The 12375-nt window shown below is 36.1% G+C and overlaps 2 protein-coding genes across 2 annotated transcripts; one reads left to right on the top strand and one right to left on the bottom strand.

Moving 5' to 3' along the window:
- The first annotated feature begins 317 nt into the window (after positions 1–317).
- On the top strand, positions 318–4843 carry LOC122141888. Its single transcript, XM_042750531.1, has 4 exons — positions 318–382; positions 3288–3571; positions 3930–3977; positions 4472–4843. Exons 2-4 carry the CDS (start codon positions 3377–3379, stop codon positions 4841–4843), a joined length of 615 nt encoding a protein of 204 aa, XP_042606465.1. The 5' UTR covers positions 318–382; positions 3288–3376.
- A 1216-nt stretch (positions 4844–6059) lies between these two features.
- On the bottom strand, positions 6060–9414 carry LOC122134426. The gene is made up of 3 exons (XM_042750480.1): positions 9284–9414; positions 8832–9155; positions 6060–6385 (listed from the first exon to the last, which is right to left on the bottom strand). The coding sequence occupies exons 1-3, from the start codon at positions 9330–9332 to the stop codon at positions 6108–6110; spliced, it is 651 nt and encodes a 216-aa protein (XP_042606414.1). The 5' UTR covers positions 9333–9414; the 3' UTR covers positions 6060–6107.
- Positions 9415–12375: the final 2961 nt, after the last annotated feature.

Genomic DNA, 12375 nt, shown 5'->3' with positions numbered 1-12375 from the left:
TTACACAGAGACTGATATATTTCAAATGTTTATTTCTTTTAATTTTGATGATTATAACTGACAACTAAGGAAAATCCCAAATTCAGTATCTCAGAAAATTAGAATATTGTGAAAAGGTTCAATATTGAAGACACCTAGTTCCACACTCTAATCAGTTAATTAACTCAAAACACCTGCAAAGGCCTTTAAATGGTCTCTCAGTCTAGTTCTGTAGGCTACACAATCATGGGGAAGACTGCTGAATTGACAGTTGTCCAAAAGACGACCATTGACACCTTGCACAAGGAGGGCAAGACACAAAAGGTCATTGCAAAAGAGTTAATATCATCAATACGCAGAATTCACGATACAAGGAAATGGTCAGTAACATCATCACTTTGAGGTACGATATCTATATCAGTAAGATCGATTCCATGCGATATAATTAAATCTAGCGTATGATTAAAACGATGAGTGGGCCCGGTGACATTTTGCTTGATTACAAAACAGTTTATTAAGTCAGTAAACGCAAGTCCTAATGCATTATTTGTATTATCAACGTGAATGTTAAAATCTCTGAAAATTAGCACTTTATCAATGGTTACCAACAGATCTGAGAGGAAATCTCCAAAATCTTTTAGGAATTCTGTATACGGCCATTGTTGTCTATACACAGTAGCTAGAGAAAGAGATACGATAGATTTCTTTTGCATATCTGACAGTGTAACAGTAAGTAGAAGTATTTCGAATGATTTAAACCTGTATCCTGTTTTCTGGGTAACACTGAGAATATCACTATATATTGTTGCAACACCTCCCCCACGACCAGTCTGACGGGGCTCATGTTTATAACAGTAGTTTGGTGGAGTAGACTCATTTAGACCAATATAATCATTTGGTTTTAGCCAGGTTTCAGTCAAGCAGAGTACATCAAAACTATTATCTTTGATCATTTTATTTACAATGACTGCTTTGGGTGTGAGTGATCTAATGTTTATGAGCCCAAACTTTAGAAATTGTTGTCGTCCATTTATTTTACGTTTTTCTGGTTTATTTTGACCTCACTATTTGGAGAACAGACACAGTCTTAATAGATTTGACAGCGCAAGTACTTCTATCATTTAAGCGGGTAGAACAAAAGCCATCATAGCAGTTATTTGAGAATTGTCTTACTAGTCATATGGAGCGTATAGTCCTGGAGATGTTGTCCGAGAGGAGTTCTGCTCCGACTCTGCTGGGGTGCAGGCCATCAGCACTAAAAATCCTAGGACTCTCCCATAATAGATTCCAATTATTAACAAAGAGCAGTTTCTGTTCTTTACACCATGATAATAACCATTCATTTAGAGCAAAAAGTCTGAACCTCTCGTGTCCTCGTCGATACGTGGGCAGTGGTCCTGACACGATGATCGTCGCTGCAGGTGTCGTGATGTGCACCGTCTCGATCAGGCTCATCACCTGCACTCAAAGGTAGACATACATCCGCCATTAAAGCAAGTAACAGTGAGTAAAGCAATGGTAATGTGTGTGAATAGAGTATTAGCAATGCACACGGGTTTAGCTAACGGGATATAAGCTAATAGCGGACTCTGGAAATCAAAATAAAACTAGTGATAACAAGGTGCTCTGATTGTTTTTGTTGTAGAATATGATAGAGGATATATTTGCATGTTATAGAAACGAAAATGATGGGGTATAAAATAGATTTTAAGATTAAAAAATAGACGATAAAGAATTAACGTGACAGAGCTCAAACTCGAAACACACGGCAGCAACAAACAGGAAGTGATGATATTAAAAGGTAATTTACTAAAAAAGTTTATTATCATAAATAAATGTTACATAAAGTGCATAATATAAAATATAAAAACATTTTTATCCATCCTACAGTCTTGTAAGTCCAATAACTGATTAACAGTGAACCGACCATGTCACCTTAGGGGAACCGTAGAAGTGTTTTATTTTATTTATTTTTTTTCCCACTATTATTTCTTAGCCTTAACTGGCCCAAAACAGTGTATCATAGATCACATCAGGTCATATGTACTGTATCTGCTTGTTTCTCTTTGGCCACCAGGTGGTATTGTGAATAAATGAAGCCTCGAGAAATGAACCCTTTTGTGAACCAGTTGGATGATAAACTTGAATGCTTCATAAGGCTTCATCTCGCCATCACTACAGACAACCAAGAACTGAAACACAGGGCTATAAACATACATACAAAATAGGGGTAAAACAAGGAATAGGTGAGACTACTTAATTACTAAATGAGTAAGACAACAAATAAACAGCGACCAAACAAGAGAAAGCTCTAAGGGGGCATTTACACAACACCATTTTCAACTATAAAAACTGGAAACTATTTTTTGGCCATATGTTTACACAAAAACAACTTTTTGGGGGCCGGAAAAAGCACACTTTTAAAAGTGTGTTTCAAAGTGCAAGTTACCTGTAACATTTGTGAAAATAGTGATGTCATGCACATGCATATTACATGTTCAATCTATAATCTATATGTATGTGTCTGGCTTCTGCCCAATCGATATCTCTTAACAAATAAAGCAAAAGAAGTATCCTTTGAACTTCTCCACAAAATATACCCTGCTAAACATTATTTAATTAAATTTAAGAAAGATACTGATGTTAGCTGTAGCTTTTGCAAGCAGAAGCCAGAGACAGCTGTTCATTTATTTTGGCACTGCCCTTTTGTGTCTTTTTTCTGGAGGAATGTACTTGATTTTATTGTTATGTTGATGGAGATTTTATTTTAGAGTGGAAAGATGTTCTTTAAGGCATAACTGTAAACTCCAAAGATAAGCAGACCTGCATTTATTTTATAATTTTTTTTTATTTTAATGGCTAAATTCCATATCCATAAATGTAAATTTTCAGGTAAAAAAAAAACATGTTTTATAGCATTTAAAATGATGTGAAATACTATATTGAATCTACCCTCGAAGAAACAAAAAGCTATTCGAATTTTGCAAGCATGTACACTTTTTAATGTATTCCTATAATTTTGTTTACATCTCCCCCTAGCATTTTTTTTGTATTGTTATTGTTACTGTATGGATTGTGTACTTCTGTGCAATAAAAAAAAAAAATCTATGTTGCACCATGTAGTGTTATGGCAAACTAGTGACATTGTTCATGTCTAATTAAGTCGGTGTATCAAACATTAAAATTAATTTGTGCTCATTTTTATTATGATTAGTTCAAGAATTATGAAAATTTAAGTTTCAGTTATGTTTTCTAGTAGTTTCTAGAAAATGTAGTCCTTAATTTAACCAGTTGTAATATTCTTTCAGATCTTGTGAATGGTGATGAGTTAAAGACTGTGAAGGAGGGAGATGTTCTCACTCTACACACAGGACACACTGAGAGTCTCAGTGAAGTGATGTGGCTGTTTAAACGAAGTGATCAAACTGTTCGTATCGCACAGATGTATCAGGGTTATGAACCCTTTTATGATAAGAGACTAACCAGCAGAGTGAAAATGAACCCAAAGACTGGAGCTCTGAGCATCTGGAACATCAGCAGCAGCGACTCTGGACTTTATCACGTTTCTGATATCTCAAATAAAAGGTTCAGAGTGGATGTTTAAGTTTATGGTCAGAACATAAAAAAAAAAAAAAAAAAAAAAACACTTTCAGTAATTACCATGAAAAGAGCTGTCATTTAATAAGGGAATGTCTGTTTGACAAGATGCTGGGGGGTGAATAACCAGTGCTCTCTCCTCCTTAAATACTACGACTGAGGTGAGACCCTTGAGCTTGAGACTGAACCCCCAGCTGCTCCCTGGGTGCTGCAGCACTGGCTCCCCACTGTTCCAGGTGTGTGTGTGCACTTGGATGGGTTAAATGCAGAAGACAAATTCTGATAATGGGACAATATACTTGGCCACATTTCCTTCCTTAACGACAATGTCTTTGTGTCTTGTTTTCTTAAAGGAACTGTTTCTGTCATTAGATCTACGATTAGTGGAAACCAAACTCAAGGTGAGTCAGCATAAATTGGAACAGGCAACAAAAATCTTTTTACATTTTTATTTATAGTTTGGAGAAAGCACAACAAAAGTCCCCAAAACAACTAAAATCAATAGAAAACATTATTTATATAAGAAATGGCACTCACTCCCCTAAAGTGTGGATAAGAGGTTTACAATCCACAAAGAAGCAGTATCCAGCTAACGGTAAATTATCACATCAAAAACAAAGCAAGCCATAGAGAGGAAATGAAGCAAACTATCACACACAAAAGGCAGGTTATCAACAATACTGCACCCACAGAAACACACCTTTACAACAGGTTTATCCACTATTTCATTCCCCCACTTCAATCTTTGTTGAGATTCTATGGATGCATCATTCCTTCAGATACAGAACCACACTGTGTTCAACATTCCTGATCTCTGATCAGTCCCTGAGCTCAAAACAGCTCAAAACATTCAGAAATAACCTTACATAACAGATGTTCGCTAGGTTCATCAAAGTCACAGAAGATGGAGGAGTTCTGCTCTGTGTTCTGCTCAGTAAGAAATGATCGAGGTGTGTTCATCTCGTGGTATAAAGGAGGTGAAATGCTGAATCAGACCAGCAATCCTGATCTCAGCATCAACCTCAGTTTAGCATTAGAGCTTCATTATAATGATCCAGAGACATACAGCTGTACAGCTGTGAATCCAGTGAACAATAAGACTGTCCATCTTCACATGAATAAGATCTGCCCACGACAGATGTTTATGAACAACTCTGTTCTCTTTCAGATTGTCAGGATCAGTGCAGCCTCACAGAGGCTCTGGTTCGTCTGGTTCTGTCTGGTCTGCTGGGAATCACCACCGCTGTCTTTCTGTTTGAGCATCTGAGGTTCTGCTCATCTCAGAGAAGTGCTGCTTCTTCTATATGATGGTGACTTTCATGAGATGTCACAATGGCAGGCTCAGCCCTTGTTGTCTTGTGGTCCACACAATGTCTTGTACTTCCATTTTCATCATCATCCTATCAAGCTCCATGTACAGGTCCTTCATTGTCCACTGAAAAGTTTGTGTCAACCACCACCATCTCTAAGGATTCACCTGTGTCCGGTTCACCTGCTGATTGTAGAAAAACAAGAGTTTTTGTTCAGGGCTATTAAGTTCAAAGATATTGAAATAAAACAATATATTTACTTCTATAGCCAATATTCATAATGTTTATCAACAATTTATTCATCTATGGTAATAATAAAGTAGTAAAGTCTTTCTCAGCAAAAACTGATGGGTTTTAATTTATTTATTTGAATATGGTAATCAGTATATGATTAATAATACTGATTAATTTACTATGAAAATGGGTCTTTTATTTACTTTGCAAAAATTGTCAAAATGATTTGTAATTCAAAACTGACTGCCTGGTGTAAACTTCCTGAGATGGTAAATAAAAAAAATAATAATCTGGCTGACAAAACTACAAATCTTGACAAAAACTTGAGTGGTTTGTCCTCATGTTACATCAAACCATTAATATTATTTCTTTTAAAAACATAAGTAATAAAGCAGCGACAAAAAGTGGAAAAATCCTTTATATTAACACAGCACGCTGAACCCTGTTTGTATGGGCTTTTTTTTTTTTTTTTTTTTTTTTTTTCAGTTTACACCCTGTGTGCCAAGGTCAGAAAGTTTCTAAAAATATATGATAATTTGACATGGCAAGGTTAATGCAGGTTGTGAAATGTTCAATTCCTAAGAAACATAATTTTTGTTTATGATACAAAACCCAGTGTCATCTGCTGGACTGACCTCCATTGGTGTTTGAGTTGAGAGAAGTGTCTTCCCCTGGATCCTCTGTGCCTTCATCAGCAATATGATTATTTTGTTTCTTCTGTAGGGAGATGAAATCTCTGAGATTTAAAATCTTAATCAACAACTGCACATAGTTTTTTAATACTAAAATATCATGCAAGCAGAATTCAATGCACACAAACACAATGACATTTTATTGATCTACTATGACTTTAAATGAAGTCCTTCCTCACCAAAATATCTCAAGGACCTTCACAAGTCTTTCATAAATACTTTAAAAAAAAACTCCCAAAAACAAAACTGCACAGTAGAATGCATAGTCTTCACTAAACATTGCTGTTATTAAGTGCTACAATATTAATACAAAAACAGAAGTGTTGGGTAATTTACCAATTATCATACTTGCCTTTTTATAGTAGATGATACCACTGACCACTGCAATGACCCCTGAGAGGCCCCCTATGATGCCCCCTATGATGCCCCATATTATTTTGTGATTTAGTTCTTCACTGAATTTGGTGTTTGTGCCATTTGTCCTAAGTGTCTCTTCTCCTTTGGTGGATATAGCAGGTGTGGTAAGTGGATGGATAGATGGAGGTTCGGGGTTAATGGTACTGGGCAGTTGCTCTGTATGGGACAAAAATAACTAGACACATAAACTTCTTCAAGACATTGTTCTATTTTTTCTAAGGTCCTGGAAATATCTAGTTGGCTAGATAATTGGAGGAAGACTGCTGTCACGGTTGGTGTGAAAAAGTAAATTTGTGACCCTGGACCACAAAAGCAGTCATAAGTTGCACAGGTATATGTGTAGCAATAGCCAACAATACATTGTATGGGTCAAAATTATACATTTTTCTTTTATGCCAAAAATCTTTAGGATATTAAGTAAAGATCATGTTCCATGAAGCTATTTAGTAAATTTCCTACTGTAAATGTATTAAAACTTAATTTTTGATTAGTAATATTCATTGCTAAGAACTTCATTTGGACAACTTTAAAAGCGATTTTCTCAATGTTTACATTTTTTTACACCCTCAGATTCAGAATTAAAAAAATTGACACTTAAGACTGGTTTTGTGGTGTATGGTGGTATATTTTGTTTTTTTGTTTGTTTTTTTATTTATTATATGAGATAATGTATTGGATTCTCGTCAGTGTTAATATAAAAGCTACATAATATAACAGGTGTGTTGTGCAGAATCTTGCGCCCTACTGTATGTAAAGACAGGGTCACATCATGCCATGGTCCATGTTATTACAGATAAACACATTTTTTAAATAACAGTGTACAACATAACCCACTAGTAGAGAAATCACTGGCAAATTACTGATATAAACCAACAGTATTAAAAAAGATGTTTATAATGAAATTACATAGTATAATATAAAATTGATTTAAGTGTTTTTTATGTAATACAAAACTATGAATCACATTTGTTTATGAACTGTGCTATACTTAAATTGAAATAAAAACACTTTATAAATTAAACTGAGAATACAGTATTTTATACTGTGTACCTTGCATTCATGGCCAATTAATTTTTTTACAATTCAGGCCAAATGTTCTTTCTGTTGAAAAAGGTGTTACGTATGTTGGATGCTTACTTGTGTCACACACAATCTACACATACTGGTCAAACAGTTGAGAAACAGACAGAAAAGTAGTGCAGATGTGCTATGCATGCAATATCACAATTGTGAAATAATAGTAAGTATAGCTGCCACTCTACAGCGCCAGTCTGTGGTGAGAACCTGGAACTGCAGCGCGCTCTTTTGAGAGGGACGGCAGATTTGAGGCTGCCCTGCTTATTTTCATGTTAACTTACTTAAGTATATTACGTAAGTAATATCAGTCAGCCTCGGTTATGTGTATATTTGTCTGCATCAGATCAGAAACTAGATGGCAAGTCTGTTCTTCCTATGTAGAGTAGCGTATTAAATTAAGTATAAATCCTTTATTTCAAGCATGCTCATGTGAATAGGCTTTATATAGCTCTGTTGTGTTTTATTTTTGTTCTGACAACGAACACTCCTCCACAACTTTTCTAAAACAATATCTAGAGGCAATAAATACTACATTAAAATAATTCTAAGATTCTGCGCGTGTTGTACTGTGTACAAAAAGCCTATCAATCAACATTACAGCGCCATCCTCAGGGTGAATAATGCAAGCTTTGCCAAAAGTGCTCTGCATGTGTTCAGTGATTAGAAAATAATGCCTACAAAACGTTTATAATAAACTAGTATAGTGATAAGACTCAGAATCTTCCCTACTTGAATGACTGTCAGGAGGGTAATAACTTGGCAGGGAGTCACAATTCCATACCATTACATGGGAAAATGCCTGTGATGCCTTTCTGCGCTCTCTTTAAGCAAATAATGTTCTTTATTTATTTAGTCTTAAAGTGTAGCGAAGTAAAAAGTGAAACGTGAAATAAAATCTACTTAAGTACTTCCCTTAGCAGGCAATCAGGTGACACACAGAGCCCACGACCGATCGAAAGTACCCAGACAGAAATGTGTTGTCCATTCTCAATGGGAAAGTGCCAAGCAACATCGCGCAGCATTGCTCAGGAAGTTGCGCCGTGTATCAGCAGCCTAAAGCCTGTGGTGACGATTTTTACGTCACGCATACCTTACGGACATACCTAGTGGACTAGCGGAAAGTATTTGTAACACTTGTTATTTGTTAATAGTGTAAGATCAGAGAAAGCTCGCGGGCACAAGTTTTTCTAACATAAACACCTGCTTGGCTGATGACGTCGTCTCACACTTGCTGGACCGACCGGACCGCTTTCCGCCACACCCCACCTCACATCATCCCACCTCACCTCACCTCACCTGCTTAGAGTCGCTACCCCCAAAAAACACCCGGAAATATACCCTTAACACGCAGGTAGAATATACGTGCAATTGTTTTAAAACATACACAGAACATGACAAAAAACTCTTCTAGTTCGCTATAGGCTGTCAAATCCATTCATCCACACTATCCAAATAAAGTTACAGCTTTTACAGTTTTCATATCTTCATTTAGTATTTTCTAGGAGTATGATAGTAAAATACTAACCGGTCAAAGCAACGGTAAACTTCTGATGGATCCTGTTGTGTTTGTCATCGATAACTTCAACATCGTAAACTCCTTCGTCGCTGGTGTTGGCATCAAGAACAGTTACGGAGACGCTCTCATTACCGATCCGGAGTGAAAATCTTTCAGGGTTGATTGGTTTGCAGCCATAGTTCTGCTCTTCAGGGGAACAGTAGCGAAAGATCTCTTGCGTCCCGTCTTTTCTCACTGTTAAACGACTCACAATCTTCAGTTCAGAAGTTCTGATGGAGAGGGGAAGGTTTTCTCCTCTTCTCACCTTTACTATCACATTATCACTCACAGCACCTGATGAAATTAATATTTATTTAGTTAACTGCTGGATAAAGTTTCTCCACGCTTGTTTTAAAGAACCGTTATGTTTGACAAACACACATCACTTTGCGAATTATCTAACGTTAAAATGCTTTACTTACCGGCGATGATGACAATAATACAGGTTATAAAAGTGAAGAACAGACACATCTTGAGAAGCGGTGTTCTGTTTGTTCTGTCACTTGATCCAGCGACACAAGATTCTAATACCGGCAATATGTGGCTGTTACTGCGGCACAGCTGTAGTTAGTCTCCGCCTTTGGACTGTGACGTTGATTGGACCTGTTTAAGCCAGTTTGGTTCGAGGGTTTGGTTCGAGGGCGGAGCATTGATTATACCGTACCGCGCGAGCCCAAGTAGCGGCGTTGCGTGAGCAGAGCTGAAACTGATGTCGCCGAGTCTGTTTTTGCTGTTCCACTCACGCTCAATTAAAGTGACTGCACACTTTTGATGGACAAAATAAATATGATTTCACACACAAAGTGATAAAAAAAAGCACAGAATAAGCATTGTTTGTTTATCAGGAACTGGAGTATGTCAGAAAAGAAAATGAAGAATCAAAAACATGTATAGAAGATTTACCTATTTAAACTTCTTTTAATTATTCAGCTTGGGTTAAAGGATGGTGTATTATATATATATATATATATATATATATATATATATATATATACTATATATATATATATCTATTATATATATATATAAACACGTACATTAATTATAGACAATATTTGGATATAGAACAATATGATCGGAGCTGTTTTGTTGTTTACAATTTACATACGAATCCCTCTGTAGGCTATACAAACTTTAAAGACATTAAAACTTTCAAATTTAACTACCAACTTGACAAATGTATTGTCGTCTTTGTAAAGAAATATGTAGCTTCAGTGTGGTGGTGGATATAATTTCGTCTGTTGTTTTTCAGGATACAGATTTGATGTAGCAGCAGCTCAACAGCTCTTTCAGACCGTATGACACACATCCACAACAACAACAACTAGCACACACAAGTTAACACAGACACAAAGTAGCCAAGAAGTGAACTTGTTCCTTCTCAAACACTCAAAGTGTACGTAGGCTGCTGTGCATTGCAGGTCCTCCAGGCCAGACTCCTTCCTCTGTACCAGATCTGTCGACTAATCATTTTTTGTTGTATGATGATGATTTTTTTTGATTTTTTGTGTGTGTGGAAAAAATCTCCAATTAATTATGTTCATTTCAATAAAGAATCTGAAAACAAAATATTACCAAGAGAATTAGTTTATTGTTTATGGTTCAAAAGATGAATAGCAATCTATGTTGTGCTAAACAGCTCACTGGTACCTGAGCCATTAAACTAAACTGGGTCTGGAAAGTAAAGTAAAGGACAGGACTTATTCAAAATGTGATGTAGTTATGGGCAATGTAGACAAATGTAGACAATGAAGACAAAATGGCCACAGAGCACAAGATGGCTTTTCAGCTCAACAGTGTCACTGATTTGAATCTATGAACAATGATGACTTACAAGAAACATAGAAGAAGCTTCACTTCAGTATTCTCAGTGTTTGATGGTTTGTTTTGGTGATGATCAAAAGCATAAACATAAATATGTTCCACTCATCTGTGAATTAAACATAAGAAATGTTTTGGACAGAGTTTCCTTCTATACTTCTACTTCTGTATAGTGCATTATTTAATTTTCTGCTTTTCTTTTATTAGTATTATATTCCATTCCTTCTGTGTTATTCCTATTTGTGTCTGTATCTTGCATGTTTTCACTATGTCCGTACTTTCTTCTGCACTGGAAGCTCCTGTCGTCAAGTCAAATTCCTTGTGTGTGTGTGTGTGTGTGTGTGTGTGTGTGTGTGTGTGTGTGTGTGTGTGTGTGTAAACATAATAAAGCTCTTTCTGATTCTGAATCAGAAATGTTTCTTGAGTAGCAAATTAGCATGTTAGCATGATTTCTTGAAGGCTCATGTGACACTGAAGAAATGATTTAGCTCTGATCACAGCAATAAGTTACATTTAAGGGGGAAAAATACTCTAAATTTGTAATAATTATTCACAATATTACTGTTTACTCCATTTCTTATCAAATAATTGCAGCCTTGGTGAGCAGAAGAGACTTTTCAAAAACATTTATAAAAATCTTATGTATTTCAGATACTTAAAGGTCATTTAAGTAACACATTAACCCCAAAATGTATTTTTTTAGTCTTTCCAAACATGTTTGATTTACTTTCTGCCATGAAACACAAAAAGAAACATTTCACAGAAAGTCAAAGCTTATTTTCAAGCTCCAAAATGGACAAAAAGCACCACAAGTATATCAAAAGGATCCTAAAAGTTGCTTTATGTGAGGAATTAAACCCAAATTTAAGTTCAAGTTGGGATTTGGAAACAAACACAGAGGGTAGATTTATGAGTGACTAATGGTTTAATTTTGGGGGTTTTGTCACTTAAAAATTGTTCAGAATTTTAGAATGCTGCACATAAGTCATATGGACTGCAGTGCTTTTGTAAATCTAGTTTGTCTATCTTGCTGTATAGTATTGTTGTACCATTTTGTTCACTTTGATTGTATGGAAAAGAGCAGCTCTAATATTCTGCAGAAAATCTCAAGTGTCTCACAGAAAAAAAAACAACATCGTACAGGTTTGGAAGGACACTTTTCAATCACTTCCTGTTCGACAAGTTTGTTTCTCCTGTGACACTCTGTGATCTTCTCTAGGCTGCGTTCCACTTAGACATCCACTTCCCCCACTACACCCACACAGCATGCAGTAATCGGCAGAGCTCGGCTCCCCTGCGCCGCCTTCTGCTCAGACTCGGTATCAGCGAGTGTTATCCAGGCTGAGTGTGAGTCCATAAACTGTTTTTTCCAGTAAGCACACTGTTATACACTGTATCTAATTTGCATATTAAAGTGCTGTTGGGACAGCATGTTGAAAAAAGAAGAGTAATAATGGGAGAAGTAACTGGCCAGATTTTCATAATAATATCTAATATTTCATAAGAATAATGCTATATAATTTGTTTTCCTATGCAATTCTTTTGTCTCCAAAATGCATAATAAACATGCTTTTAGTCCTGGTGTCCTCTACAGTGGACATGTATGAAATCAATATCCTGTTTCATAACAGGAAGTACATTTAACTATGGTTAATTGTAAGTATTTGGCATGGTAGTTCATGTTTGGTAGGTA

Source organism: Cyprinus carpio, chromosome B23 (genome assembly GCF_018340385.1).
Source record: "Cyprinus carpio isolate SPL01 chromosome B23, ASM1834038v1, whole genome shotgun sequence".
Taxonomy (NCBI): domain Eukaryota; kingdom Metazoa; phylum Chordata; class Actinopteri; order Cypriniformes; family Cyprinidae; genus Cyprinus; species Cyprinus carpio.
This window is presented reverse-complemented; position numbering and strand designations above follow the sequence as displayed.

Excerpts from the sequence above, each read along its gene's own strand:
- LOC122141888 (XM_042750531.1), top strand. The coding sequence starts at position 3,377 with ATGTGGCTGTTTAAACGAAGTGATCAAACTGTTCGTATCGCACAGATG. Across the intron at positions 3,572-3,929 it reads TCTCAAATAAAAGGTTCAGA|GAACTGTTTCTGTCATTAGA; the intron begins GTGGATGTTTAA and ends GTTTTCTTAAAG. Across the intron at positions 3,978-4,471 it reads TAGTGGAAACCAAACTCAAG|TCACAGAAGATGGAGGAGTT; the intron begins GTGAGTCAGCAT and ends GGTTCATCAAAG.
- LOC122134426 (XM_042750480.1), bottom strand. The coding sequence starts at position 9,332 with ATGTGTCTGTTCTTCACTTTTATAACCTGTATTATTGTCATCATCGCC. Across the intron at positions 9,156-9,283 it reads TATTATTGTCATCATCGCCG|GTGCTGTGAGTGATAATGTG; the intron begins GTAAGTAAAGCA and ends TAATTTCATCAG. Across the intron at positions 6,386-8,831 it reads GTTTACCGTTGCTTTGACCG|AGCAACTGCCCAGTACCATT; the intron begins GTTAGTATTTTA and ends TGTCCCATACAG.